General features: G+C 40.4%; 2 protein-coding genes and 1 long non-coding RNA gene across 7 annotated transcripts; 2 read left to right on the forward strand and 1 right to left on the reverse strand.

The window, feature by feature from the left end:
• The first annotated feature begins 235 nt into the window (after nucleotides 1-235).
• On the forward strand, nucleotides 236-16571 carry AFG2B (AFG2 AAA ATPase homolog B). Of its 4 annotated transcripts, XM_082388760.1 has the most exons (8): nucleotides 236-1936; nucleotides 2938-3123; nucleotides 8229-8387; nucleotides 11379-11588; nucleotides 12108-12332; nucleotides 13679-13813; nucleotides 14701-14826; nucleotides 16290-16571. In XM_082388760.1, the coding sequence occupies exons 1-8, from the start codon at nucleotides 842-844 to the stop codon at nucleotides 16455-16457; spliced, it is 2304 nt and encodes a 767-aa protein (XP_082244886.1). In that variant the 5' UTR covers nucleotides 236-841; the 3' UTR covers nucleotides 16458-16571. The 4 variants fall into 4 exon arrangements, 2 of the variants coding, with proteins under 2 accessions (XP_082244886.1, XP_082244887.1); XR_014243527.1 differs by lacking the exon at nucleotides 16290-16571 and having other exon boundaries at nucleotides 262-1936; nucleotides 12108-12300; XR_014243528.1 differs by lacking the exon at nucleotides 13679-13813 and having other exon boundaries at nucleotides 264-1936; nucleotides 12108-12300; nucleotides 16290-16428.
• A 127-nt stretch (nucleotides 16572-16698) lies between these two features.
• LOC309627154 (normal mucosa of esophagus-specific gene 1 protein) lies at nucleotides 16699-24680 on the forward strand. 2 transcript variants are annotated; one of them, XM_082388874.1, is made up of 5 exons: nucleotides 16699-18252; nucleotides 21728-21789; nucleotides 22229-22314; nucleotides 23239-23299; nucleotides 24287-24680. In XM_082388874.1, exons 2-5 carry the CDS (start codon nucleotides 21754-21756, stop codon nucleotides 24353-24355), a joined length of 252 nt encoding a protein of 83 aa, XP_082245000.1. In that variant the 5' UTR covers nucleotides 16699-18252; nucleotides 21728-21753; the 3' UTR covers nucleotides 24356-24680. The 2 variants fall into 2 exon arrangements, with proteins under 2 accessions (XP_082245000.1, XP_082244999.1); XM_082388873.1 differs by lacking the exon at nucleotides 16699-18252 and adding an exon at nucleotides 21461-21588.
• LOC309627170 lies at nucleotides 19379-21306 on the reverse strand. The gene is made up of 2 exons (XR_014243562.1): nucleotides 21144-21306; nucleotides 19379-21050 (listed from the first exon to the last, which is right to left on the reverse strand). It is a non-coding gene; the product is annotated as an uncharacterized lncRNA (long non-coding RNA).
• Nucleotides 24681-27186: the final 2506 nt, after the last annotated feature.

Below are 27186 nucleotides of genomic sequence, written 5' to 3' on the forward strand. Positions count from 1 at the left end.
GTACAGTAGGTCCTTATTAGATATCTATTTTATATATAGTAGTGTGTATATGCTAATCACAATCTCCTAATTTATTCCCGCCCCCACCCCCCGCCTTCACCTTTGTTAACCATAAGTTTGTTTTCTCCATCTGGGACTCTATTTCAGTTTTGTAAATAAGTTCATTTGTACCCTTTTTTTAGACTCCACGTCTTTCCCTTCTTCAAGGGATTTAAAATGCTACACTGTGATTCTCTTTTGCTCGGCTGGTGCTTTTGTATACGAAGGACATGCATGGACTTTACAAACAGGTTGGAACCCAGGTTATTGAAGGTGCCAAGGCTGTATTTCTCATCCACTCCAAGTCACCTAAGACATTGGCACCAGAGCACTCCAAAATACTGTGCCCCTGAGGACTGTCGAGGTTTTTTCACAAAATAGCAAAGTCTCTAGGCTGATACTCCAAAAGCGCAGATGGTGATGCTCGAGTCCGGGAGCCAGGGAAAGAGAATGCTATGTGGCGACTCCCCAGACCACCAAGGTACATGCTTAATGACCTAGTGAAGGTAGCTTACGCTGCCTCCCAGACACCCGTGACGAAGGCCTTGTCCGTAAAGCTATGGAAAGGACGACTGGAGTTCATCAATCCCAGCACCACAGCAAACTAGCCCCGAGGATCCGAGCGTTGTTTAACTTCGTCTAACTTTCCGATTGGTCCTTTCTGCCTCCTGTAAGGGAACGGCAACTGATCCCTGGCGCATGCGCATCACGTGCTTCCGGCAGAGGAGCTCTGTGTACCGGTCTTTCTGGCCCGGGTGGAATGCCTACCCCACTTTCCTGGGCCTTGCGTCTTCTGTGAGCAATGGCTCCGGACTCAGGTCCCTTTTCCGAAGGGCCGCTCTTAAAGCTGCTACCCGTCGACGCTAGGGACCGGGGTACGCAGCGCTGTCGCCTGGGCCCGGCGGCCCTCCGCGCCTTAGGCGCGCACCTGGGCTCGGCGGTGGAGATCTCGCTGCCTGACGGCGGCTCCTGCCTCTGCACCGCCTGGCCGCGGCGGGATGGAGCGGACGGCTTTGTGCAACTGGATCCGCAGTGCGCGAGCCCGGGGGCGGCAGCGGGGGGGCCGGGGTCCCGGGGGAGTCTCAACCTGAGCCGACTCCGGTTAGTGCCCTGCCCACCCCTTCGGCATCTCGCCGTGTGGCCGGTGTTGCGGGAGCTGGCGGGCGTGCCCGGTGCCCCAAATCCAGCTGCGGTGCTGGAGGCGGCGCAGGAGCTGCTGAGGAACCGTCCGGTCTCTCTGGGCCACGTGGTGGCCGCTCCTCCGGGCGCTCCCGGCCCGGTGGCCGCCCTGCACATCGTCAGCGGGGCACCCAACCCGAATCCGGCCGGGCTGGTCACCCCTCGCACCCACATCAGTCTGAGCGGGCTCCCTCCGTCGGAAGCGGAGCCGCAGCCCGAGGTGCCCCTGGGGGGCCTTTCCGAGGCGGCCGACTCGCTGCGGGAGCTCCTCCACCTGCCGCTCCGCTACCCCCGCGCCTTGGCCTCGCTGGGGCTAGAAGTGCCACGCGGGGTGCTCCTGGCCGGCCCCCCCGGAGTGGGCAAGACCCAGCTAGTGCGGGCCGTGGCCCGAAAGGCGGGCGCGGAGCTGGTGGCCGTGAGTGCCCCCACGCTGCAGGGCTCCCGGCCCGGGGAGACCGAGGAGAACGTGCGGCGGGTCTTCCAGCACGCCCGGGAGTTGGCCAGCCGCAGGCCCACCCTTCTTTTCCTGGACGAGGTGGACGCCCTGTGTCCCCGGCGGGGCGACCCACACCAAGCCCCCGAGAGCCGCGTGGTGGCCCAGGTGTTGACGCTGCTAGACGGCATCAGTGAGGGCCGGGAGGTGGTGGTTGTGGGATCCACCAACCGGCCGGACGCGCTAGACCCAGCGCTGCGCAGACCTGGGAGATTCGACCGAGAGGTAAATAGGCTCAGCCAGCTAGCCCATTAACCCTGGAACCCCGGCCTCTTCTGGCCCTGGTTGGCTGCCCCGAGGCGTTTGCCACTTAGGTTTGGAAGTCAGTGAAGCTGGAGTGGGGCTCTGTAAAGCAGAGAACCCATTCTCTGCTCCACAAATGATCTGCGAGCCAGGACCCTTTCCCCCACCAGAGTCAAATTGTTCTGAGAAGCAAGGGGGCCGTTAGGGATGAGTTGTGCAGGTCCTGAGAATGGGGAGTACTATAATCAGTAGTGTTAGTTTTTAAGGGAACTAGGACTGCTACAAGCATATTAAACTCTTACGGATCTGGAATGAGAATTTAAAGTAGGATAGCCTCAAGAAACAAATGTATTGAAATAAGGGGGAAGGCAGGGAAGGACTAAATCAGCGCAGACATTTAACTCTTCTAGATTTATTCATTCCTTGTCCGAACGCCAGCCTCCTATCCCACAATTGCTCCCTGAGTTGCCAGGAAGGTTGAATATTCAAAGCTGTCCTATTTTATAAACTTCAATCCTAAATTCATTCTTGATTTCTACTAAATATTTTGAATAGTGATTACTTAAATGATGTTTGAACTTTGTGGTAGGATTCTAAAGAGACAGGTGATAATTGCCCACTTTAGCATAATCTGTTTAGAACTTGGGTGGATTTCTTCCTCCACCATGTAGTACCTGTCTCCTGAATAAGCTCCATAAGGGCAGGGACATAGACTATCTAGTTTACTGGCTCCTAGAACGTGGTAGGTTCTCAAAAATAACAAAAACTTATTAAATGACATATGTAATTTTAACTGTGCAACTTTCTAGCCAGTGTTACTCCTCTGGAAGATAAGGATTTTCATGTATTCAGAATCTAAGGTATGCTTAAGAGTACACAGTAATAGTTCCAAATTTGTTCGCTAAATTATTATACATGTTTGTGAGGATTAAAAAAATAATATTTTAAGCTGTAAACTTTTTCTTCCCTTGCTTTGCACATAGGTTGTCATTGGCACTCCCACACTTAGACAAAGAAAGGCGATTCTACAGGTGATTACCTCAAAGATGCCCATCTCCAGTCAAGTCGATTTGAGCCTCCTTGCAGAAATGACGGTTGGCTATGTTGGTGCAGACCTGACCGCACTCTGTAGGGAGGCTGCCACGCACGCTGTGCTTCATAGTGAGAAGGTAGGAAGGATTGATTTATGACCTTCTATGTGAACCCTTTTATTAATGTAACAAGTTAATTTGGAGATTTAAAAAAAGTGGTAAGTACATTTTCTTCAAACTTTTGATACCATCGACAGCTGTTTCTTAACATATTTTTAAAAAAATAAATTTATTTATTTATTTATTTTTGGCTGCGTTGGGTCTTCGTTGCTGCGCGCGAGCTTTCTCTAGTTGTGGTGAGCGGGGGCTACTCTTCGTGGCGGTGCGTGGGGTTCTCACTGTGGTGGCTTCTTTTGTTGCAGAGCATGGGCTCCAGGCATGCAGGCTTCAGTAGTTGTGGCGCATGGGCTCAGTAGTTGTGGCTCACGGGCTCAGTAGTTGTGGCATGCGGACTCAGTAGTTGTGGCTCGTGGGCTCTAGAGCTCAGGCTCAGTAGTTGTGGTGCACGGGCTTAGTTGCTCCGCAGCATGTGGGATCTTCCCAGACCAGGGCTCGAACCTGTGTCCCCTGCGTTGGCAGGCACATTCTTAACCACTGCGCCACCAGGGAAGTCCTCTTACATATATTTTTACATCTGAACTCCATATAAATAGTATATGACTGAAAGTAGGGACAGAGAGCTGAGTTCTTCAGGTTTGCCCAGAGCGTTTTCCCCCACTCCCATAGTAACTCTTTAGTGCTGAAGCCCAGAGCAGTCAGGAAAAAGAGAGTGTGGCCCCAGAAGAAGCAAACCTATTTCTTTTTAATTTTTGTTTTATTTTGAATCTATTTCAGACTTAGAGAAAAGTTGCAAAAATAGTACAAAGAATTTTTGTATATCCTTCACACAGATTCGTCAAATGTAACATTTTACCACTTTTGCTTTATCATACTCTCTTCATGTGTATGAATGTTTATGTGTGTGTGTGTATATATATATATATATTCATACTCTCAAATGCAGCCATGATGCCCCTTTAGCATTGAAAATTTAAGTGTGTATTTCCTAAAAACAAGGACTTTAAAACCACAGTACAATTATCAAGATGAGGAAATTAACACTGACACGATACTTCTACCTAATCTATATAGACCTTAACCAAATCTCACCATTTGTCCCACTAATTTCTTTTGTAGCAAAAATTTTAAAAGGAAAAAAGAAAAAAATATTTTTTAATCCAGGATTACACATTGTATTTAGCTGTCATGGTTGCTTAATCTTTAATCTAGAAACATTCTTCAGTCTTTCTTTTACAACTTTAATTTTTTAAAAGTACAGTTCAGTTATTCTGTAGAATATTCCTCAGTTTGGGTTTGACTGATGTTTTCTCATGATTTGATTCAGGTTTTGCATTTTTGGCAGAAATATCACAGAAATGATACTGTGTTCTTCTCATTGCATCTGTTAGGTAGGAAATGATATATCTTTGTCCTATTACTGGTGAAATTAACTTTGATTTCTTGGATAAGGTGGTATCTCTGAGATTTCTCCATTGTCAAGATACTATTTTTCCCTTTGTTGTTAATAAGCATCTTGAAGGGAAAATAAGCTTTTCTAACTCAGGAGATGCTTAGGTGCCTGGAATTTTATTTAAATTCATCTTGGACATTCAAATCCTTAATTCATGACTGCTTTTCTTAAAAATAGTTAGGATATTATCTTAAATATAGTAGTTATCAACACTATAGATTGGAAAATCTGTTCACTTTTATGTAATGTCATCCTGAATCCCTAAACCCCTTCAGAAAAAAATTATTTTCAGCATGCTGAGGATTCTGTTGTAACGTTAAAATTATAATTTTTTAAAACCTAATTCTGAGTTTGTTTAAGCTATAAAAGGATGATTTATCATCCTAAATTTTGAAAACCTTTTTACCTAGGTCATTTATATCCTTCCTCATTTTCTCTTCCTTTATTTTTACTCTTACACCAAAGGTGGGGAAGGAGTTATGTGAACTTGTAAGTCCTCATCTTTTCGGTTTAGAACCAAAACTGCTTGAAGATTTAATGACAAGTCCCATGTGTGAAGATTTGAGGATATATGCCTCTTGAGGGGAGGACAAGAATACCAGGGTGTGGGAAAGGAGGTTGACATTTAGAATTCCCTCTGCTTTGAAGTTCCAGGTTTGACCTTAAGCACGTTGGCTTAGGTGGACCATCCAGCTGCAGCCGTCCTAGGGTGGAGCCCACTGCTACTTCAGGAGGGGCCTGCCCAGGCATAGTTACCACAGGTGATGGCTCAGTTCATAAACAACCAGGGGAAGTGGAAGAAAGAAAGGCAAAAAGGAAGAAGGGACAGAGGCATCTGGGAAGGTACTGGTTCCATCTTTTTCTTCTTTCCCTCCCCAGGCAGCTGAGGGGCTGCTGCCGCCTCTGTCTGTGCCAGGGCAGGCAAGGGCACGTCACAGTTTGTTCAGCTTTTTGTCAAGTATGCCTATTAAAGGGTTAGAAAGACAGTGTAACACACACACATATACACATAGAGGGGAAAGGATTTTTATCTGCCTGAAAGGATTATGAAAATCAAGTGAATAGTGTACACACAAGTAATCTGCAAGTGTAAATGGGATTTTCAAATGTTAGTTGGTGTTACCTAAAAATTAATTAGTATTCAGTTACCCAATATCTAATACTGCTAGCTAGTTAAAAAAAAAAAATAAAAAAGCACTATTTCAGAAAACTATTTAATAGCATTCTTTGTGAGAAATTAAACAAGATAAAAATTATAAAGAAAGTAAAAATTGTCTGAAATCTCACCTCCCAGAGATTATAATTATTGACATTTTTTAGGAACACTGTTCAGAAAAGCTCCACGTATACATATTCACTTATTTAATCTTTCATAAATGGGATAAAATAGTTTGTTATTGAAAATGGGAATTTTGGGATAACTAAATGTTCAGAATTTGATGTAAGAGGGCAAATACTTAAATATAATACAGATATTACAAATAGAAATATAAGTTTTTAATAACCAGAAAGGAAATGATTTACTGATTTGACCATTTTAGAATGGCAAAACAATGCTATTAAAAAAAAAAAGAAAGAAAGATGACAAGTTCAAAAGCAAAACAAACAAACAAACAATACTATAAGCAAAGGCAAGACATGAGACAGACTGGGAAAAATACTTTCAGCCCATGACAAAAGACCAATTTCCTTGGTGTAGAAAGAACTCTCACAAAGCAATAAGAAAAGACCAACAATCCAAGAGAAAATGGGTAGTAAGATATGAACTGATAGTTGACAGTAAAAGGATTATAAATGGCTTATACACATGAAAAATCCTCAACTTTCTTTAAAAATTAGTCTTTTGATTCTTTTTCTTTTTTAAAAACTTATTATTTTGAAATAATTAAAACTTCAGGGAGAGTTATGATATAGAGAACTCCTGCTAAATCCTTTATCCAAATTCACCAGTTTTTAACATTTTGCCAAATTAGCTTTATCATTCTCTCTTTTCTCTTCTTCTCTCTGTACAGTTGACCTTTGAACAACACAGGTTTGAACTGCACCAGTCCACTTATACATGGATATTTTTCAATAGTAAATACTATAAGTACTGCACGGTCTGGGGTTGGTTGAATCTACACAGACGTGGGGAACGGCAGATATGGGGGGGCCACCTCTACTTAAACGAGGATTAACTCCCATGTTGTTCAAGGGTCAACTGCCTAGGTATACACATTGTTTTTTTCTGAATCATTTGAGAAGGGGTTGCATGCATCTTAACCCATTATCCCTTAATATTTTAATGTCCATTTCCTATGAACAAGTATGTATAATCTCATTATATTCAGGAAATTTAACATTGATCAAAATGTTGTCAGATTTACAGTTCCTATTCTAATTTTGCTAACTGTATCAATTTTTGTAACATTCTTTTCCTCCAGTACAGGATCTAGTCCAGGATAATGTATTGTGTTTAGTTTGTTGTTTCTTTTTATCTTGAACGCTTCCTTAGCACTTTTTTGGTATGTGTGCGACATTTGACATTGACATTTTTCAAGGATGCAGGTCAGTGATTTCACAGGACTTCTGTCAGTTTGGGTTTGTCTGTTTCTTCATAGTCAGATTCAGGTTATGCATGCCCATTGGGGATACTACATAAGTGATAGTGTGTCCTTCTTATGATGTCACATGTGGAGGCACAATACGTCCACCTGCCCCTCATTGGTGGTGTCCCTAATGGTGACTGATGTGATCAATCAGTCAAGGTTTTGTCCAGTTTATCTACTGTATAGCTGCTATTTTTCCCTTTGCAACTAATAAGAAATCTGTGAGGAAACCCTCTGAGACAATGCAGATATCCTGTTCCTCATCAAACTTTCCCTCCCCTAGATTAGCATCCATTGATTCTTGCCCTAAACAGCCTTTACTGCGATGGTTGCAAAACTGATTTTCTAATTCCATTATTTCCTCTACCTCACTCTTGATTAAAGAAATTTAATTAACACAATAGTGAGCACCATTTCCTCTGTCACACTGGCAGAAATTTAAGGTTTGGTAATGTCCATTGTTGGAGAGGTGTGGGGAGAACAGCTTCATATATTGGTGCAGCTTTGAGGACAGTTTAGTAGTAGCTGTGAAAATTGTAAGTGTGCATACTCTTAAGCACAATAATTCTACTTTGAGGAAATTATTATATAAAATACTTGAGCATGTGCACAAGGACTTTCAGTTGCAGCTTTGTTTTTAATAACAAAAGACTGGAAACAACCTACGTTCAACAGAAGGATGTCGTTAAAATACTCATACAATATGCAGTTGTCAAAAAGAATGAGGTAGAGCTGTATTAGGTGACATGAAAAGATTTCTAAGATAAATGAAAAAGTACAAATTAATATGTATGGTATGGTTGCATTTGTGTATCTCTTTGAAAGCACATACATATGTCATAAAACATACTGGAAGAATACACAGGAGACTGTTGGCATTCTCTGGGGATGAATATTGGTGGAGTTGAGGGGGAGACATTTAATTTTTTTATACCATGTGTTACAAATTTCTTTATAGTCATAACAAAATAGATGTATAAATTCAAAAGAGGATTTAAAATTAAAAAGTAATTGTGTTTGTGTACCACAAAAAAGGCCCACCTGATTTTTGGTTTGATTTTGCTTTTTGGGGTGGATTTCTTCAGAACCAGGACAATCCAATGATTGATGAAACAGACTTCCTTGAAGCTTTTAAAAAGATCCAGCCCTCTTCATTTCGAAGTGTCATTGGACTGATGGACATCAAGCCTGTTGGCTGGGAGCAGATTGGTGGCCTTGAAGACGTAAAACTGAAGTTAAAACAGGTGAGATAGAGAATCTGCTTAAGCCAGTAGAATATGACAGTCTAAGTGTAATGCTTTATGGTGAAAACAGGCTGCACTGAAACTTCTTGCCGTCATCACTAATGCGATCCTAACATCTAAATCTAATGGTCGATTTTCAGTCCTTATTTAACTGGACCCTATAGGCATCAAATATTATTTTTCATACTTTCCTGCCTCACCCTCTTTTTGTTTGCTTTTTGCTCTAAAGAGTTTATAATTTAGACCGGGGTCAGTAAACTCTTTTCTGTAGAGGGCCAGAGAGTAAATATTTTAGGCTTTGTGGTCTCTGTTGCAACCACTCAACCCTGCCATTGTAGCACGAAAACAGTCGTAGACAGTATGTAATGAGTATCTGTGTTCTGATGGAACTTTATTCATGGACACTTAAGTCATATAATTTTCACGTCACAAAATAGTATTCTTTTGATTTTTTTTTTTGAGCATTTGGAGATGTAAAAATGATTCTTATTAGTTCATGGGCTATACAAATACAGATTCTCTGTTCATAGGCCTGAGTTTGCCCTGGGACTGGTAAAAGCACAAAATTATAATAAACAAGTCAGTATGGCCTGGGTGGCTACCTGATACTGGTTCTCACAGTGGCTGTGGAGGGACACAGCTCTCTTCAGCCCTTCTTACCTGCATTGCAGGCTCAGCAGTTGATTTTGCCAATACCCCTTTGGGTGATCCTGCCATAAGGAAGTAGGTTTCTCTAATTGCACACACACAAGACTGATTTATAAGTATCAATTATAATTTATTCGTCTTAACTGGAAGCTATATCTACAGTGAACCCTGGAATCCTTGTGTCCTTGGATAAGCACGTTTATAATATGCCCTAATTTTTTATTTTTTAATTTTATTTATTTATTTTTGGCTGCGTTGGGTCTTCGTTGCTGCACATGGGCTTTCTCTCGTTGCAGCGAGCGGGGGCCACTCTTCATTGCGGTGTGCAGGCTTCTCACTGTGGTGGCCTCTGTTGTTGTGGAGCACAGGCTCCAGGCATGCAGGCCTCAGCAGTTGTGGCACACGGGCTCAGTAGTAGTGGCTTGTGGGCTCTAGAGCACAGGCTCAGTAGTTGTGGCGCACGGGCCTAGTTGCTCCGCAGCATGTGGGATCTTCCCTGACCAGGGATCGAACCTGTGTCCCCTGCGTTGGCAGGCAGACTCCTATCCACTGCGCCACCAGGGAAGCCCCCCTAATTTTTTACATGCTTTGTCTCATTTAATCTTCACAAAATACATGCGGGAGATGAGTAACACCTTGCTGTTAGAAACACTGTTTCTTTAGCTCTGAATATTAAGCTTTCCTGCCTTTCTGAGCACTCCTGTCCCCTACCTTAAATGTTAGTTCTCCAAGCTCCTGAGAGTTTTCTTTTTGCATTTTCTGAGTGAGCCTTTGATCTCCTCAATGTCCCAGGCCTCAGCTGTCCCCTGAAAACTGCTGACTCAGAAATCTTTATATCCAGCACAGATAGTTCTTTTGATCATTAGAACTACTTAAATGCCTGCCTGCTGGATAACTTCCAGGGATCTCAAACTCAGCATGACCAAAGTTCAGCTAATCAGTTCCACCTCTACACCTGGATTCCCTCCCTCAGTGAATACAGCCGGTCACCCCATCCCCTCAGTCAGAAACCTGTCTTCTGAATGCATGGGGTCATGTCATGCATCACGTAACTTCCCCTCTGGATTTCCCCTGCGTGAAATACAGTTACCTTTTATGTTTCATATACATCCCTCCCACACCACCTCCGCTGCCTGTGACACATCAAGCCTTATTATTTTTGTAGTCTGAATCCTTGCAAGAGACTGCTAAGTGGTCTCCCTCCCTCTAGTTTCATTTCCTTCTATCCATTCTCTATACGGCTTCCTCATTGTTGACTAAAACTGTCAAGGCCCAATGTGATCTGAACCCTACTTCCACTTCAGCTCTATCGCATCTTGCCTCCCTCATCCTCCCCTCTGTTCCTGCTTACTGTTGGGAGATGAATTGGATGCTTTCATGTGTCTCTGTATATACTGTTCCTTGTCTGTGGAATGCCCTTCTCTGGTCTGCTTGTTAGTTTACAAGCCTGTCTCCCCAACTAAAATAGGAGTTTCTAGGTACAGGGGTCTTGTCTATCCTTTTCTGTAGAGGCAATATATCAGTAGTTAAGAGCTTGTGCTCTTGATCTACACTGTCTGGGGTTAGTCTTAGTTCTGCTGCCTCGCTAGCAATAAGATAATAAGATCTGGGCGGGTTACTTCACTTTTTAAGCCCGAGTTTCTGCATCTGTGAAGTTATTATGATAACAAAACCACCTACCTCAGAGGTAGTGAGGATTTACTTACTATTATGAGTGCCTACTTTGTGAAGGTGTCATTCTAGGTGATGGGGATTTACAGGTGAACTTCACTTACATTCTAGCAGGAGCAGAATGACAAACTCAACATGGAAAAATAGTAGTTTCAGATAGCAAATGAATAAGTGCTCCAAAAGTAGAAGATGGGTAGTAGCGTAGACTGCCTAGGAGGAGGATCTGCTTTAACTATAGTGGTTAGGGAAGACCTCTCCAAGGAAATGACATATGAGTGGAGACATGTATGATGAGGGATAGCACACAAAGATCTTAAGGGAGTGTTCAGGCAGAGAGAGACTAGCAGGTAAAGGCCGTGAGATGGGAACAAACTGGGGTGTTTGGGCGATGGGTTATGTGAGGCCTTGTAAGCAGTGGTAAGTTAGGGTTTGGATTTGGATTTTATTCTAATTCTGATGAGAACTCATTGAAAGATTTTAAGCAGGAAGTGATGTGACCTCACTTAGGTCATAAGATCACTGGCTGCTGTGTGGAGATCAGACCACATTTCCAGCTCATAGCAGGTACCTGAGGATTGTTGAATGCATGAATTTACTGAATTTTTTGATGTTCATCATTATACTAAAACAACTCTCTCTTTTTGTGTCCTGTCTCTTTTTGTGTACTTTTAGAGCATTGAATGGCCTCTGAAATTCCCTCGGGAATTTGTTAGGATGGGCCTGACAGAACCAAAGGGAGTTCTCCTGTATGGTCCCCCTGGGTGTGCTAAAACCACCCTGGTGAGGGCCCTGGCCACGAGCTGTCATTGCTCTTTTGTTTCAGTGAGCGGAGCTGATCTCTTTTCACCTTTTGTTGGAGATTCAGAAAAAATCTTGTCTCAGGTTTGTTTTTTTATTTTCCCTCATGCAGTTAAGTTTACTTTTGAATTTTTGTTTCATGCCTTAAGGATAAACCTTATTTATTGAAATATAACTGGCTTTTTTTCCTATTAGGAAAGTTATACCTGATTGTGTATAGAAAATTTAGAAAATATAGAAAAGTGTAAATAAGAAATCCTCCATAATTCCTCTACCTACCGTTAACATTTTGGTGAATTTCCTTTGTCTTTCTGTTTCCTTGGGCAGGGACTGGGTGGATGTAATATATATCTGTGATTTTTTAACTTAATATTATCACTTTTAAAATTCAATAATATTAAATATTCTTTGAAAATATGATTTTAACCCCTATATAATACTGTTATTCCTTATTTATTCATTCCCTAGTTCTTAGACATTTAGAATCTTTCTCTTCTTTTTATACTTAAAAAATTATAAATACAGAGTAATGCAGAAAACATACATTCATATGAATAAGGCATGATGTATAGCTTTTAAATATTTCCATTTTTCGAACAAAAGGTATTTCGACAAGCAAGAGCAAATACTCCAGCAATTGTGTTTTTGGATGAAATTGATTCAATCTTGGGCTCTCGATCAATCAGCAGAACAGGATGTAATGTTCAAGAGCGTGTTCTTTCTGTTCTCCTAAATGAATTAGATGGTGTTGGATTGAAGACTATAGAGAGAAGAGGAAGTAAATCAGATCAACATGGTAAATACAACGAGCTGGAAAAAAACGAAGAGGTATTTATTAGCCAGAATACACCAAAAATCCAGGCCAGCATTAAGTAGAATGCATCTACACTAGCTTTTCCTATGCTGGATTCATTTCATAGAATTATATAATTTCAGTGTGACTCTTAGGACTTTTACAGAGCTGGTAAAATAGTGATTTACCTGGGAAAGGTGAGGCAAATTTTATAATAAAGTATCTTAGATATATATGAATGTGAATTTTTTCCTAAGATTAGAAACATAACTACATATTGCTAGTGGAGAAGGGAGTTTCTTCTTATTTTTATACCCTGAAAAACTAGTGTTCATCCCTTTCTAAAATTGTTTATGTGAAATGAAACAAAACAGACTATTATTTCCAGTGATCAGTAATTGAAAATTTTCAGTTTTCTTGTGGAATGGGTTTCCTTGGTTATAACAAAGTTAAAGTGACCTTGGAAATCCTCTTCCTCTCTTCTGAGCCTTCTCCATATAGAGTTTGGTATCCTTAAGTAATTCCTGACAGATAATTTTTTTTCTTTTATTTTTTTCTTGTTCTTACTTGTTTCCCATTTTTTAAATTGTTTCATGGAAAGACAGTCTTACAGCTCCTTAGGAACATATGCCACTAGAATTTGACGGGACCCATCAGGTTTTCTAATCAGATCTCCTCATCATGCAGGATTTCCTTCTATAGCCTCTGACAGGTGTTTACCCAGCCTCTGCTAAAATACTTGCAGATATAGGAAACTCATTGCTTTGAGAGATCACATCACTGGAGAACTGCTATGATAATTAAGTTCAACAATTTTGAATGCTTAGCATGTGTAAGGCCTTGCTCTGGTTGCTCTTAGATATTTCTTATCTTCAGGATTTATATAAATGCAGCTTATGTTAATTGTCATATTTCTACCTGTGGAAGGAAAACAAAGAGGTAAAATAAATCTCCCTCTTCAAGAACATGAGAGCGAAGACTTTTCAGAGCTATGCATGTGTTAATCAGATGCTTCTGTCTTTTCAAGTTGTCCATTTAAGTTGTAATCATTCACTGGGGCTCAGGTGCATTTAGGTCAACAGGTAGATGTTCTCTGCTGTGGTGTAAAGCTTTTCATCAGTTCTCACACTGAGAGATACCCCGTCAGGACTGATCACTCCCTTCAATGTGTACACAGAGTAGCTCTTTGATAATAATTTGTTTCTGGGGTACGTTGATATTGAGAAGGTGGTCTGGAAAGGAAATGTAAGCATTCTAGTCCCAAGAAAAAAATACCCCCCTATTTAGAAACAAATGGACCTTCTGATTTGTAATTAAAAAAAAATACATTTAATAGTTAACAACTTATTGACATTACTTTGTGTTGTATGTTTTCCCTCAGCTAGAGTTTCAGGAAGTTTTTAATAGCAATGTCATGATTGTTGCAGCAACAAATAGACCTGATGTGTTAGATGATGCCTTGTTACGGCCTGGAAGATTAGATAAGATTATTTATATTCCACCTCCAGATGAAAAGGTAATCATTGTGCACATTTACTCTGTGTGAGCATTTCTAACAACACATCAGTGTCTGAGCTCTAAGAAGACGGCAGAATTGAATCCCTTACTGGTGTAGGTATACATGGTGTGTGTCCTGTATTGGATTCCACGTTTTTCCTTACCTGGGCCCGTCATAAATCATCATTTTCATCTGCTTTTGCTGGGTACTCTGGCCCTGTTTTCAGAGAAACATAAGCCTAAAAGCAAGGTAGTAATTTCCTTTTTGTGGAAGACTCAAAATACTGAGTTTATTGAGTCTACTCAACATTATTTTGCAACTAGAATGGAGGAATCCTAAAGTGTTAAAAGGGTTTTGGAGGTTATCTGGGTCAGCATTCTTATTCTTCAGTGGAGAAATCTGAGGTTACAAAGATTATACAATGTATCCACAGCCAAAGAATCAGTAAATCCGTTGCCCTTCACATCCAGAGCCACTGGCAGTGAGTGGTGAAAGACACAGAAAATGAATTTTTTTCCTTCCTTAGGCTTTTATCAGATTTTGAAGGGATGGGAAAAAAATTATATCTATTTTATTTTTAAACTGTGTCTGATAATTTATGTATTTGCTTTTGAACCATGTCTGATGGGACTGTTTGTACCCAAAAGAGAGATTCATCAAGTCTCTTAAAGATTATATCTGTGGCTGGCTATTTTTTAAATTAATTATAAAAATATTAAAATGTATCATGATGTCACATTTACTTTCTTACTTCTTGAAAAGTGATTCTTATTGTTTGTTTCTGAAATATATATACTTTCTCTGTAATATGATAGAAAACTCTAACTTGAAATGTTTTAATACAGCATTGTGTCAGACATAAATGTTGTAAGGTTATAAACATATTATTTTTTATTTTGTTCCAGGGCAGGCTTTCTATTCTGAAAGTCTGTACAAAAAACATGCCAATGGGGCCTGATATTTCCTTAGAAAACGTAGCAGCAGATACCTGTTTTTTCTCTGGAGCTGATCTTGGAAACCTCTGCAAAGAAGTAAGTTAATTAGTGAAGAAAACCTATAGTTCAAAACATTTCTTCATTTATTCAGAACTTCATTCACTTGGCAGTATTTACTGAAAGGGAGGCACCATGTGAGGTGAAACAGACCACTGTGGTCCCGTGCCTTCTCTTCAGAGCTTACAGGTTGATGGGGCAGTGGGGGAGGTGCAGAGAGGTAATACTGAATTAAAACATGTTGTGAGTCAGGGAAGTTACGGTGCTGTGGGAGTACCTAGGAAGGACACCAGTCCAGACCTGGGGGCATCAGAGAAGGCTATCTGAGAGAGGGTGTGTGTACATTGAAACTGGAAGGATGATTAGGGAGTTAGCTAGGCTAAGGGAGAGAAGCGGAGTGTTTGAGGCAGAAGGAATAAAATGTGTAGCAATTGGAGGTGAGAAATGACATTATTGAAGAGGTGGAGTGGACAGTGGCCAGATCACACAGGTTCTTGTAAGTCACTTTAAGGCATTTAGACTTTATGTTGGCTGCCAAAAAAGGCAGCCACTGTGGGTTTTTCCTTTCTATAAACTTGTGTTAAATATAACATTAAATGCACAGATCAGAAGGATATAGTGCACTGAATTAACAAGTGAACACACTTGTATAACCACCTCTCCAGAAGCTTCCCGTGGGCCTTCCCACTCTATCCCAAAAGAGAACCACTCTCCTGACTTCCAGCACTGGGGAGATTAGTTTTGCCTGCTTTTGCACTTTATATAGATGGAACCATACGGTATGCTTTTCTGTCTGCTTCTTTAACTCAAGATTCTGTCTGTGAAGGTCATCCGTTGTTTTGTGTGTAGCAGTAGTTTGTTCATTTCTATTGCTTATAATATTCTAGTATATGAATGTGCTGCATTTATATATGCATTTTATCTTTGAACATTTGTGTTACTACTTTTTTGCTATTATGAATTATGCTGCTGTGAACAATCTTGTACGTGTCTATTGGTATACGTGTGTGTGTATGTCTGTTTCGTATACAAAGAGAATTGGTGGGTCATCGAGTATGTGTTGATCTGTTCCTTTACGATCAGTGCTGTTTCCTGTTTAAAAACTCCTACTCTGAGGTCAGGAATATAGTCTCTCATTTTTTTTAATTTAATTTTTTTTTTATTGGCATATAGTTGATTTAAAAAATTTTTTATTTTATACTGGAGTATAGTTGATCTCATCTTTAAAATATATGCACTCACAATGTCTACGTTATTCTGCAGTCTGCTTTCCCCCTAGCCCCCCACCCATTTAAGGCTAGAATTTAATGTAGAAGAAAAGATGGTCTACTGAGAGGACTTCTAATCACTTTAACTTTTTACCTTAATGTTCCTAGCATCATGAATATTGAAATTCTATGAAGTGAGACTGAGATTTTTGTGTTCAGATTTTAAAGTATTACCATATATTGTAAAACAACAATGAAGCATATTTATTATTTCCTGTTGTTTGTCTCTTATAGGCCGCCTTGCTGGCTCTGCAAGAAAATGGGCTGGAAGCGACCACAGTGAAACAAGAGCACTTTCTAGAATCACTTAAGACTGTAAAACCATCCTTAAGTCACAAGGATTTGACTTTATATAAAAACTTATTTCAGAAACAAGGATTTTCTAACTTAGAAGATATTTAAAAATTATTTTACATACCTGCTTAAGGATTAACTGAAATGTGAACGTGCACTATAATTTGCAACTTCACACTTTGTGTGTTATTTCCTATAAATAAAAAAACTTGTGCCTAATAAGCTAAGATTTCATACTTACAGAAAAGTTAAAAGAATAATACAAAGAACTCTTATATACTCTTAACCCAGATTCACCAATTTTTAACATTTTCCTACACTTGTCTCCTTTCTCTCTCTCCCTCTCCCTCCTCCCCACCACAGTATTTTTCTGAACTATTTATAAGTAGATTTTACACATCATGCCCCTTTATCCCTTTAATATTTCAGTGTACATTTCTTATAAATGAGGTTATTTTCTTACATGACCACAGTGCAGTTATCAAATTCAAGAAATTTAACATTGATACATTTTAATCTATTGACGATGAATTTCATCCATTGTTCCAATAGTAATTGTTTTCCCATTACAAGATCCAGTCTAGGATCATACACTGCACTTAGTTGTCCTGTCTCTTTAGCCTCTTTGCCTTTTTTAATCTGAAACAGTTCCTCAGTCTTTCTTGACCTTGACACTTTTGAAGAGTACAGACTAAGTATTTTATAGAACAGTTGGTTCCTAATTTGTGTTTGTCTGATGTGCATCATGATAGGTTCAGGTTATGCATCACCAGTGGAGCATATGTATGTGCTGTCATGTCCTCAGATCACAGCTGGAGGCACGTGACATCTGCAAATTATTGGTGATGTTAATTTTGATCACTTGTTTACGATCTTGTCCATCTTCTCCACTGTATAGCTACTAGTTTTCCTTTTGTAATTGTATTTTTTAAGGAGATAGGTTATATATAAGTTTTTATTTTCCTCTATTAAAAAAGTAATAATGCTAGAAAATATAAACATCAAGAAAACGTGGGTATTTAACTTTCCAGTCCATTACACATGTATAGATAACTTTTTAAAACCAAAAGCATGGTACTGTGTAGCTCTTGTTTTTCTCGCCTAACAATATCTGGTAAGCATCTTACTGACCCTTTCTTCACTCACAAGGTGCCATACAGGGTGCAGGAGTGTAAGTGAAGGAGACAGACATGGCACTGATAGGGCAGCTGGGAGCGGGCACCTCCAACAAATCATGCAGTGAATAAAACACAGGAGACGAGCTTCAAAAGAAGTATAGGTACAGTCAGAACATGGTGCGTGAACTATATGAAGTCATAAATGTTAAGCAGTTGGAAAGTTTTCTGTTTCTGACGGGAGCCAGTACTATTATTAAGCAAAACCTCACTATTGGGGAACAGTTAAGGAAAAGGCCTGTCTTATTTATAGGTATAAAATATAATTCAGTTAAAATTATTCTAACAACCTGACTCTTGCTTTTGAGTAGTAGGGAAAATACCTAGAAACTTTATTAGATTTCTGAATATTTTCATTCATGTTCTGTCCGTTATTGATTTTACAGGAAAAGGCAGCCATTAGGCCTTTGTCATCCCTAGGCCTGAACCCCTTAACTCAGATTCTAGCTGTATGCCCCTTGTTTTTTCCTAGAGAAAGTTTCTAGTGGTCAGCCTAGAAATTTAGTACCCACACTTTGGTTAGAGGCTGAGTTTTTATTTGAAAATGTCTTTTTAAACTGTAACTATAACTTCGCAACAGAACTTTGGAAGCCTCCTGAGGACAAAAACTCTTCTCTCATTGAAATAAATCAATAAATGATGAAGTCAGATCAAGGATTTCTTTGACTCAGCTTCAGTGTGATTAGAGGATGGCTCTGGGAAATTTCCAAAAGCTGTGTTCGTAATCGGTGAGAAAACACTTCAGCTTCTAAGTATTATACCTGGGAAGTGTGAACAGCTTTACATTAAGCTCAAACTCCTTTCTGAGCCACATTACAGCATTAAACAATGTATCAATAGTACACTCCCAGACCATCTGAAATTTAGCAAATCCATATTCGCTAAACCTGCTAACTAGGCAGCCACTGAAGGATGGGCAGAAAGAATTCCAACAAAAAATATTTAATGAAAGGATATTCTAGTTTTCTTATAAAGCCTGAGCTGGGCTGATTAAAATCTAAGTTTAAATTCCTAGCGTGGGAACCAAGTAGCTGTGGGTCCATGCTCCTGCAAGCCCCGGTTGCAGCAGCTAGAGAAGGTTCTAGAAGTTTCTGGCAATTGGGGTGGGGAGGGGAAGCTCCCCCAAGGGATTTTGGGCTTTGGAGCAGCCACAGAGGGTAATGCTGGTGAGTATCCTGAGTGGGTTCCTTTGGGGCGCTGCCAAGATTTGAAGGGTGAGAACTGTGCCTGCTAGTTAGTCATTCTGGGAAAGACTAAACACAAGCTCAATAAACCCGGGCATTAACCAAAAGAGGGAAAGTACGGCTTTCAGGGTCTAGTTCTCATTGTGAGCTTTAAAATAGCCAGTCTGAAATTTCCTGATCAACACTAGCGAGGTAATCTGCATGATAAAGACCCCTCCGGTTCCTTCCCGCTCCCCCCTCCTCCCGCCCCCTCCTGGCCCCCAAAAGAAGACAGTCTGGCTTGAAACAAGCATTTTCTTTTGCTACTACTTCTTGCCCCACCCTCCTGCCTTTATAAAAGCCTTCTGTTCGTACTATCCCTTGGAGCACCCTTCTAGTTCATGAACCATTGAATGAAGCCAATTAGATCTTCAAATTGACTCAGTTGAATTCTGTTTTTTAACACTATATACAATTTATAAATTTTTAAAACATTTTATTCTGAACATTTTCACACACATTTAATAATATAACAAACTCCCACATATCTGTCACCTAGATTGAATAATTAGTATTTTGCTAAATTTGCTTCGTTTTCTAACTGAAGTATTTTCAGGTAAATCCCAAACATCATGATATTTCTTAATTATTTCCACATATAATCTCTTTTAAAATGTGTTTTTAAAAAAAAAAAACATAACCATAATACCATTATCACACCTGAAAAAATCAACAGTACTCCCTTTAATATCATTTCATATCTGGTCTGTATTTAAGTTTCTCTGGTTGCCCCCAAAATGTCTTTACAGTTGGTTTGTCTATTTCTATGTTCAAATAAATATCCTCACCTTTGGTAAGATTTCTCAGAGCCCATTAGTCAGAATTAATCATCGGTCTTTGGCACCAGATCATGACAGAGCATGTTAGAGTTACTTACAGGCACTAAATTGTAAGAAACATGAAGTAAGGGACTTGTGTTTTATTCTTTTTAATTTACCATGCCCCATTCCGAGAATAATGCCTAGGCTATTACAAAACTGCATTTTGAAAAGAAATGACATTGGCAAAGTAGGGCTCTAAGTTTAAGGTCATTACTAAGCATGGGCTACACTTCCCCCCCCCCCCCGCCCCGGGGCACGCCACGCGGCTTGCAGGATCTTACTTCCCCCACCAGGGATGGAACCCGGGTCCCCAGCAGTGGAATCACGGAGCCCTAACTACTGGACCGCCAGGGAATTCCCAAGGGCTATACATTTTAATTTTAATTTGTGGGCCATGATATATTCCTATAAGATTTCCTTTTTCTCCTGCTTCTATCCTAGAAAAAAATTTATCTTTAATTAACAAACTGAGGCTTTTCTTAGAACCTTCTGACAAAAGAAGCTTTAGAGATTCTGCAGAAGGAGCATTAAAAGGCTTCTTTGATTCTATTCAATACAAACCACGGAAAATGTTGAATTTTCTTTGAAGTAATCAACAAACGTCTCCAGCTACAGCTCGAGTTACACAGTAAGAACCCTTGTCAGTAACTGGGTGAGAAGTTATATTTATGATCTGCCTTATATAAAACAAATCTTTGCAAATAATAATTACTATTTATTGAATGCCTATTACAGGCAAGGCAGACTGCTACATGCTTTGCATACATTCTAACATTTTTTTCCAACTCCCTGCCGAAGTAGGTTTGTCCCCATTTTACAGATATATAAACTGAGAGTCATGAAGGTTAAGTAGTTTCCTCGAAGTCAGTCAGCTAATAAAGTATGGCAGGGGTGGGCTCTGAACTCAGGTCAGTTTGAATGCAAAGCCCATGACTAGAAATAAAATGGGGCTGAAACAGAGCTGGGTCTGGCCGTTCAGAAAACATTAAGATGTTTTCGTTTTTATGCTAACTCGTAGCTTGAACTTCAAACAGTTTTAAAATAATTGTTTTAAAATAACTATTTTTAGATAACTGAGCTTGCACTCTTGACTTAATCGCAGTTGCTAAGAGCAGGGTGCAGAAAGAACAGCGCTGCCTGATTGCCAGACAGACCCGGCTTCTGATTACATCTCCGCCGCTTACTGGCTATGTGCCTAGAGCATCTCTGAGCCTAAATAACATACCTTGCAAAAATGTCGAGAAGATTCCAGTACAGTGCCTGGCACACAGATCCTGATTTAATTATTATTCCCGTGTTTCTGCAGCCGCCTTCATGCTCCGTGCAAGGCTAGGCTGTTAGCTTAGGGGCGAGTTCCTTCAGGGTTGTCTCAGAGATCTTCTCTTGGAAACCTCTCCAGTTGATTCTTTCTGTTTCTTCTCCCTCATCTCCTGATTCTTTTTTTTTTTTTAATGGAAAAATTCAGGACAACAAGGAATTATTCTGAAAGGAAATTTACAGCTTAAATTATCTCCGTAAGTGCGCCACATCACATTTTTGGAGCTTTTAATGTGACTTGGATTAATTTTAGTTTACCTGCCTGCACCAAGGAGCCTCCCATGGGACCCCGGGATCTGCGGCTCCTTTTCCGGACCTCCTTTTAGAGGGGCTGTTTTTCACCTGTTCTTGGCCATCCAAGCGCCCCTTGTTCTTAGTTCCACCCCCTTGCAGACGCGCCAACGCCCAGCCTGCGCTCGCTCCGAGCGGCGGGTAAGAACCGCGGCAGGCGGCAGGGAGCGCTAGCGTCCGGCTGCGCGGCGTTTGAAGGCCCGGCGTCCAGCAGGGGGCGCCCGGTTGCCGGGCGCCCGGCATGGGAAGCGAGTCAAGCCCCGCACGCCCCCTGCGCGGCCCGCGTGACCAGAACGCACCGGCCGGCCTTCCGGAGAGGGTGGGGTTGGTATATAATGCGCGGAGGTCGGGGTCGGCATTCGGTTCTGGGCGTTAGCATCGTCCGCTCGCGGCACCCTGCCAGGTCTCCCAGGTGAGCTGCCCTCGGGCGGAGGCTCTGGTGAGCCGGCTCGAGGCTGGCTTTGGGATACGTTAGCCGGTTTGGAGCCCACCAGGCTGAGTCCTAGTAGCTGAGTTTTGATCAATATCTTGGATTTTTTTTCTTCTTCTAGATTTGGCATTCTACACTGAAGTCATCATGAGCTTTTTCCAACTCCTGATGAAAAGAAAGGAAGTAAGGTTTCATTTATTTGTTTATTTATGGCTGCGTTGGGTCTTCGTTGCTGCGGGTGGGCTTTCTCTAGTTGCGGTGAGCGGGGGCTACTCTTTGTTGCGGTGCACGGGCTTCTCAGTGCTGTGGCTTCTCTTGCGGAGCACGGGCTCTAGAGCGCAGGCTTTAGTAGCTGTGGCGCAGGGGCGTAGTTGCTCTGCGGCATGTGGGACCTTCCAGACCAGGGCTTGAACCGGTATCCCCTGCATTGGCAGGCGGATTCTTAACCACCGCGCCACCAGGGAAGTCCAAAAGAAAAAAGTAAATTTTTAAAGCACCTGAAAATCTGACTAAAAATATTAACTTTTAAAGATGTTGAAGAAAGTATAAAATGATATAGAGCTATTCTGTTATATTTCAAGTGTTTCATATTGAAACGTCGGAGTATTTTGTTCTCTGTTAGCTTATTCCTTTGGTGCTTTTCACGACCGTGGCAGCGACTGGAGCTTTGTCTTTTGCTCTGTATTCCCTTCGAAAACCCGATGTGATGTAAGTAGGCATTCATCATTTATAAAAACGTTTTTAGCCGTGTTAGGTTGACCTTCAGTTTATGAAATGCATGGTATCAGTTTCCTGGTTTTCCCCCCAGGATAAGAATGTCGAATTGTGAACTTGGTTGGAGTCAGGGCCAGAAAGCATCCAGGTATCAGAAGACTATCAAATGATGATTAGTGATAAAATAAGTTTACTAATATAAGTTCCTTGTATCTAAATACCCTTTCATCCACTGGCCCTCCTCCTCGTCTCCTGCAGCAAAATAAAGCTTGTTGGTTTTTTTTTTTAAACTTAAGTTTTGAAATTTAAAGTTCTTAGACGGTCTTTTGGGATATACATCATCAATCTTAATCATTTTAATAACATTTTAAAATGTCAGTTCATTAGAAAGGTCTTTCCTAATGTGGTAGAGTTTATAGATTCAGTTGTCTACAATGAATCTAATCTTAGCCCTGGATATAAGGTAAAATACTATGTGTCCTGGAATATGAGGAAGAGAAAAACCTGAAACTAATATTGACCGGGTGCAGGGCTCTGTAGAGCCGTAATGCTAGGCTCTGGCAGTTCATCACCTACAGGTTTCAAGCCCAGCCGTTCTGCCTCTTCCAGAAACTGGGGTAAGAGCATATTTGCTTGCTCTTAGCCTGGCACTTCCACCCTAAATGCTCTTCAGCTTATGAGAACATTCTCCAGTCTAGCCCAGTAAAGGGAATATAGACCTCCTACCCTGCAGAGGAATTGATCCTTGATGTTTGAGCCAAACTGTGAAGCTTTTTAAAGGAATGTTCCATCAATTTCAATTAACTCAACGCCTAAGTATGCACTCTGAGTCTGTCCCAAGCGTATCTATAAACCCAATATCAGACTTAGTTTAAATGCACTTACTTTAATGTTTAATCAGCTTTCTTTTATTTTTAGCATTGATCGAAAAAGAAATCCAGAACCTTGGGAGACTGTGGATCCTACTGTACCTAAAAAGGTATTGCTACATTAAAACGTGATTTATACTTAGCCGAAACCTTAGCACATTTGTCAGCAAAATAGATGTAATACCTTTTCACCTTTAGGGTGCCATTTAATATGTAGTGCAAAGAGAGTGCTGTAGGGTTATGGAGATTTAGTTCAAATCCTTGCTTCATTAGTCACAGGTGATTTTAGATAATTTGGCCTCTCTGAGGCTCTCAGAATCTATAAAATGGGCACAATAATAGGGCTCTTCCTCAGAGTTTAGAGGATTAAAGAAGATAAGATAGAGTCCTTTAGCACAGTGCCTGGCCCTAGTCAGCACTCAAATATTAACTTTTATCATTATTGTAACACATCATCTCCTTTTTTAATTTAATTTTTATTTTATATTGGAGTATAGTTGATTTACAATGTTGTGTTAGTTTCAGGGGTACAGCAAAGTGAATCAGTTATACATATACATATATCCATTTTTTTTCAGGTTCTTTTCCCAAATAGGTTATTACAGAATATCGAGTAGAGTTACCTGTGCTTATTAGTTATCTTGTCCACAGCTCTGTGCCTTTTCCCTTATTGTATAACTTGGATCATTTGTACCTTTGTTGAGTAATTACAGTGAGGAAATTTTAAGAGCCTACTATGTGCCTATCTCTGTGCTGGGAGCATCATACCTCTACTCACACGGAGCAGACACACTTTTTCAGCTTATAGTTCACATAAAACCATAGGGAATTAAAAAATCTAGAACCTGTTAAGTGAAAGTAGGGTAAATGGATATGACCTTTCTCTCTGATCCTATAACACTCAGGAACCCAAAGGCTCTTTAGAGGGATAGAGGGATAGAACCAGCCCATATTACTGTTTTAGCGATGGGAGGAGGTGATTCGTTGACTACAAATGTTATGGTGATGCTTTTTCCAAAGGGAGCTGTGTACAAATCCCAGAAGGGGACCTGAGGATGGACAGATCCTAACAAAACATTTTTATTCTTTTTTTAAAGCTTATAACAATCAACCAAGAATGGAAGCCTATTGAAGAGTTGCAGAAGGTCCGAAAGGCAACCAGGTGACCAGTCTTCGCTATTTTCTTCCAAAGAGTACTCTATGAATCTAGTGGAAACACTTCTGCACAAACTAGATTATGGATACCAGTGTGCGGAAATGCTTCTGCTACATTTTTAGGGCTTGCCTACGTTTTCAGACTCTGGATAAAGAATTATAAAGGTAGTGCAACAATAACCACATAGTCCCAAAATAAGATTCTATGTTTATTTTCTTGTTGTAAATTTGCTTTGCGTATTGAAATTTTTGTGTTTATGATGCCTGAATGTTCTACTTAAAATGCATAAAGATTTGTTAAATTTGATTGTCTCCAATAAAATACCATTTGTGCGAGATTTCTTAAAGTTCAGGTATATATTTAAATAGAGGAGAAAGTCTTTTTATGGGAGATAAACACATTCTGAAGCATGGAACTTCATCTTTTTAAATAACACCTAGTGCAAATTTCTGTATCAACTTTTTTTCCAAGTTCACTCATTCATCAGAAATCTATTGAATAACTACTGTTATCCAGGCACTGTTCTTGTGCGGCTGAGATAAAGCAATGAACAAAACCAAATTTTGGAGGGAGAGGAATAAAAGATGGTAAGTACAGTGAGGAAAATGAAGACAAGATGGGGTATGAGACTTGCATGGGGATTGGTCTTGGAGGAAGTACTGGGATTCTGGCAGTGATGGGAATGTGGGGCACGCGAGAGTAGCCCTCCAGATGCCAAGGCTAACAGTGGTGCTCCTGTGAGGCGTGGGGAGGGGAGGATGGAGAGCATCCCACAGTCTGGGGCTCCTCTTCACTGTGGCCAATGGTCCCTTGGAGATCAAAGGTACGATCAAACCCAGCGTGCCCCTCGGCTCCCCCTTGCCTACCTATTCTTGAAAGCGGGACCAAATAGAAAATAGCTTTTCATTAACTTCTTTTAAAAATTGAGATACAATTCACAGAACATAGTATTCATCCATTTAAAGTGCACAATTTGGTGGTTTTTAGTATATTCACAAAGTTTTACAACCATCTCTACCATCTAATTCCAGAACATTTTTATCACCCCAAAACAACACTGTACCCATTAGCAGTCATTCCCCCATTTCTGACCCCTCTGCCCCCAGCCTAGGGAAACACTAATAAAGTTTATCTCTATGGATTTTCCTCTTCTGGGCATTTCAGATAAATGGGATCACACATTATGTGGCCTTGGTGCCTGGCTCTAACTTAGCATAATGTTATCATGATTCATCCGTGTTGTAACACGTATCAGTATTTCTTTCCTCTTTATGACTAATATTCCATTGTATGGATATGCCATATTTTGTTTATCCATCAGTTGACAGACATTTGGATTGTTTCTACCATTTGGCTGTTATGAATAATGCTGCTGTGGACAGCCATGTATAAGTTTTTGTATAGACATATCTTTTCAATTCTCTTGGGTGTATACCTAGGTTCATTAACTCTTGTAAATAAATATCATAAATCCCTTTTTCTTAATTTCCATCTGAACGTAATAGAAATTTAAGAGAAGGGCTAAATTCTAATCACCTTCACGGCAATAAGAATTAACTAGATCTTTCTAGAGACTTGGCAGTTCTGAAGGGATTAAAGCAAGACTACTTCTGCAACTTCTACTTTCCTTATCACCTCAAATTTTCCCAGATGAAAATCTCCGATTATTGATTTCAAGGAATTACATGTACCAGTTAGGAAGTACAATTTTATTTGCTTAAGCTTCTAAAGGGCAATGTGGTACCATATAGGCAAACAAAAATGAACAGCCTTGTGATGCTTGGCCAATTAGGAGAGCAAATTGGTAGTGTTTGGGAGGGGACTGCGCCTTTCAACTTTAAAACACAAACCTGATTGAAATACAGTGGCTTTATGGGGTGAACAAGGCAGTGGAAGGTACCATGCAGCAGGTTTGGGAGGGAGAAAGGCCAACAGCAATATTGAAACTTAAATTTCAAAAGATTTGTTGATTTTATTTTTGATAGTATTCTTAGCATTTTCCACACATGTTTTATTTTGAAATTTTTCAAATATTCAGAGAAGTTGAAAAACTAGTACAAAGAATACTCACTTTTTAATCACTTAATATTTTGCCACATTTGCTGTGTCTCTCTGTATATTATGCTCTTTTAAAATGAACTCTGAAAATAAGTTACAGACATCATAAAGCTATTCATGCCTGAGAGAAAGGACATTCTAGCTGTTATACCATTATCATTCCTAAGAAAATTACCATTAATTCAATACTGTCACCTAACATATAATCCATTTCCATTTCCTCTGACTGTAATGTCCTTTATAACTGTAGTTTTAAGTCCAGAATCCAATCCAAGTTTCACTTGTTGCATTTGGTTGTTAGGTTAGTGTACTGAGTACTTGATGGATATGTGGTCATGGAAGTGACTCCCAAGGAGCTTGTATAGAACTCTCTCTACAGAGTTTGATCTGGATAAGATTCTCTTGCTAGTGGACTTTGAAGTTTTAAAATTTGAGACAAAATAAAGACATTTTCAAGTAATTTAAATATTTAAGAAGTTGTAAAATTGTTAAGCATTCACTACATGGTAGGTGGTGTGCTGGCCTCAAGGATTTGACATAGGAAAGGGAGATACATCTGTGAACAAATCCAAGCAATACAGTGACAGTAAGGCATGGATAGAAACAAGCACATGGTACAAAGGAAGGTTCCGAAGAAGATGGGTCCCTGAAAGCCTAGTTTCTTCAAAAACCATTAATTAGGGTAAGATAGGGAGGGTGGGAGGGAGACACAAGTGGGAGGGGATATGGGGATATATGTATATGTATAGCTGATTCCCTTTGTTATACAGCAGAAACTAACAC

Source organism: Balaenoptera borealis (genome assembly GCF_965194805.1).
Source record: "Balaenoptera borealis genome assembly, chromosome: 3".
In the NCBI taxonomy this organism is placed as follows: domain Eukaryota; kingdom Metazoa; phylum Chordata; class Mammalia; order Artiodactyla; family Balaenopteridae; genus Balaenoptera; species Balaenoptera borealis.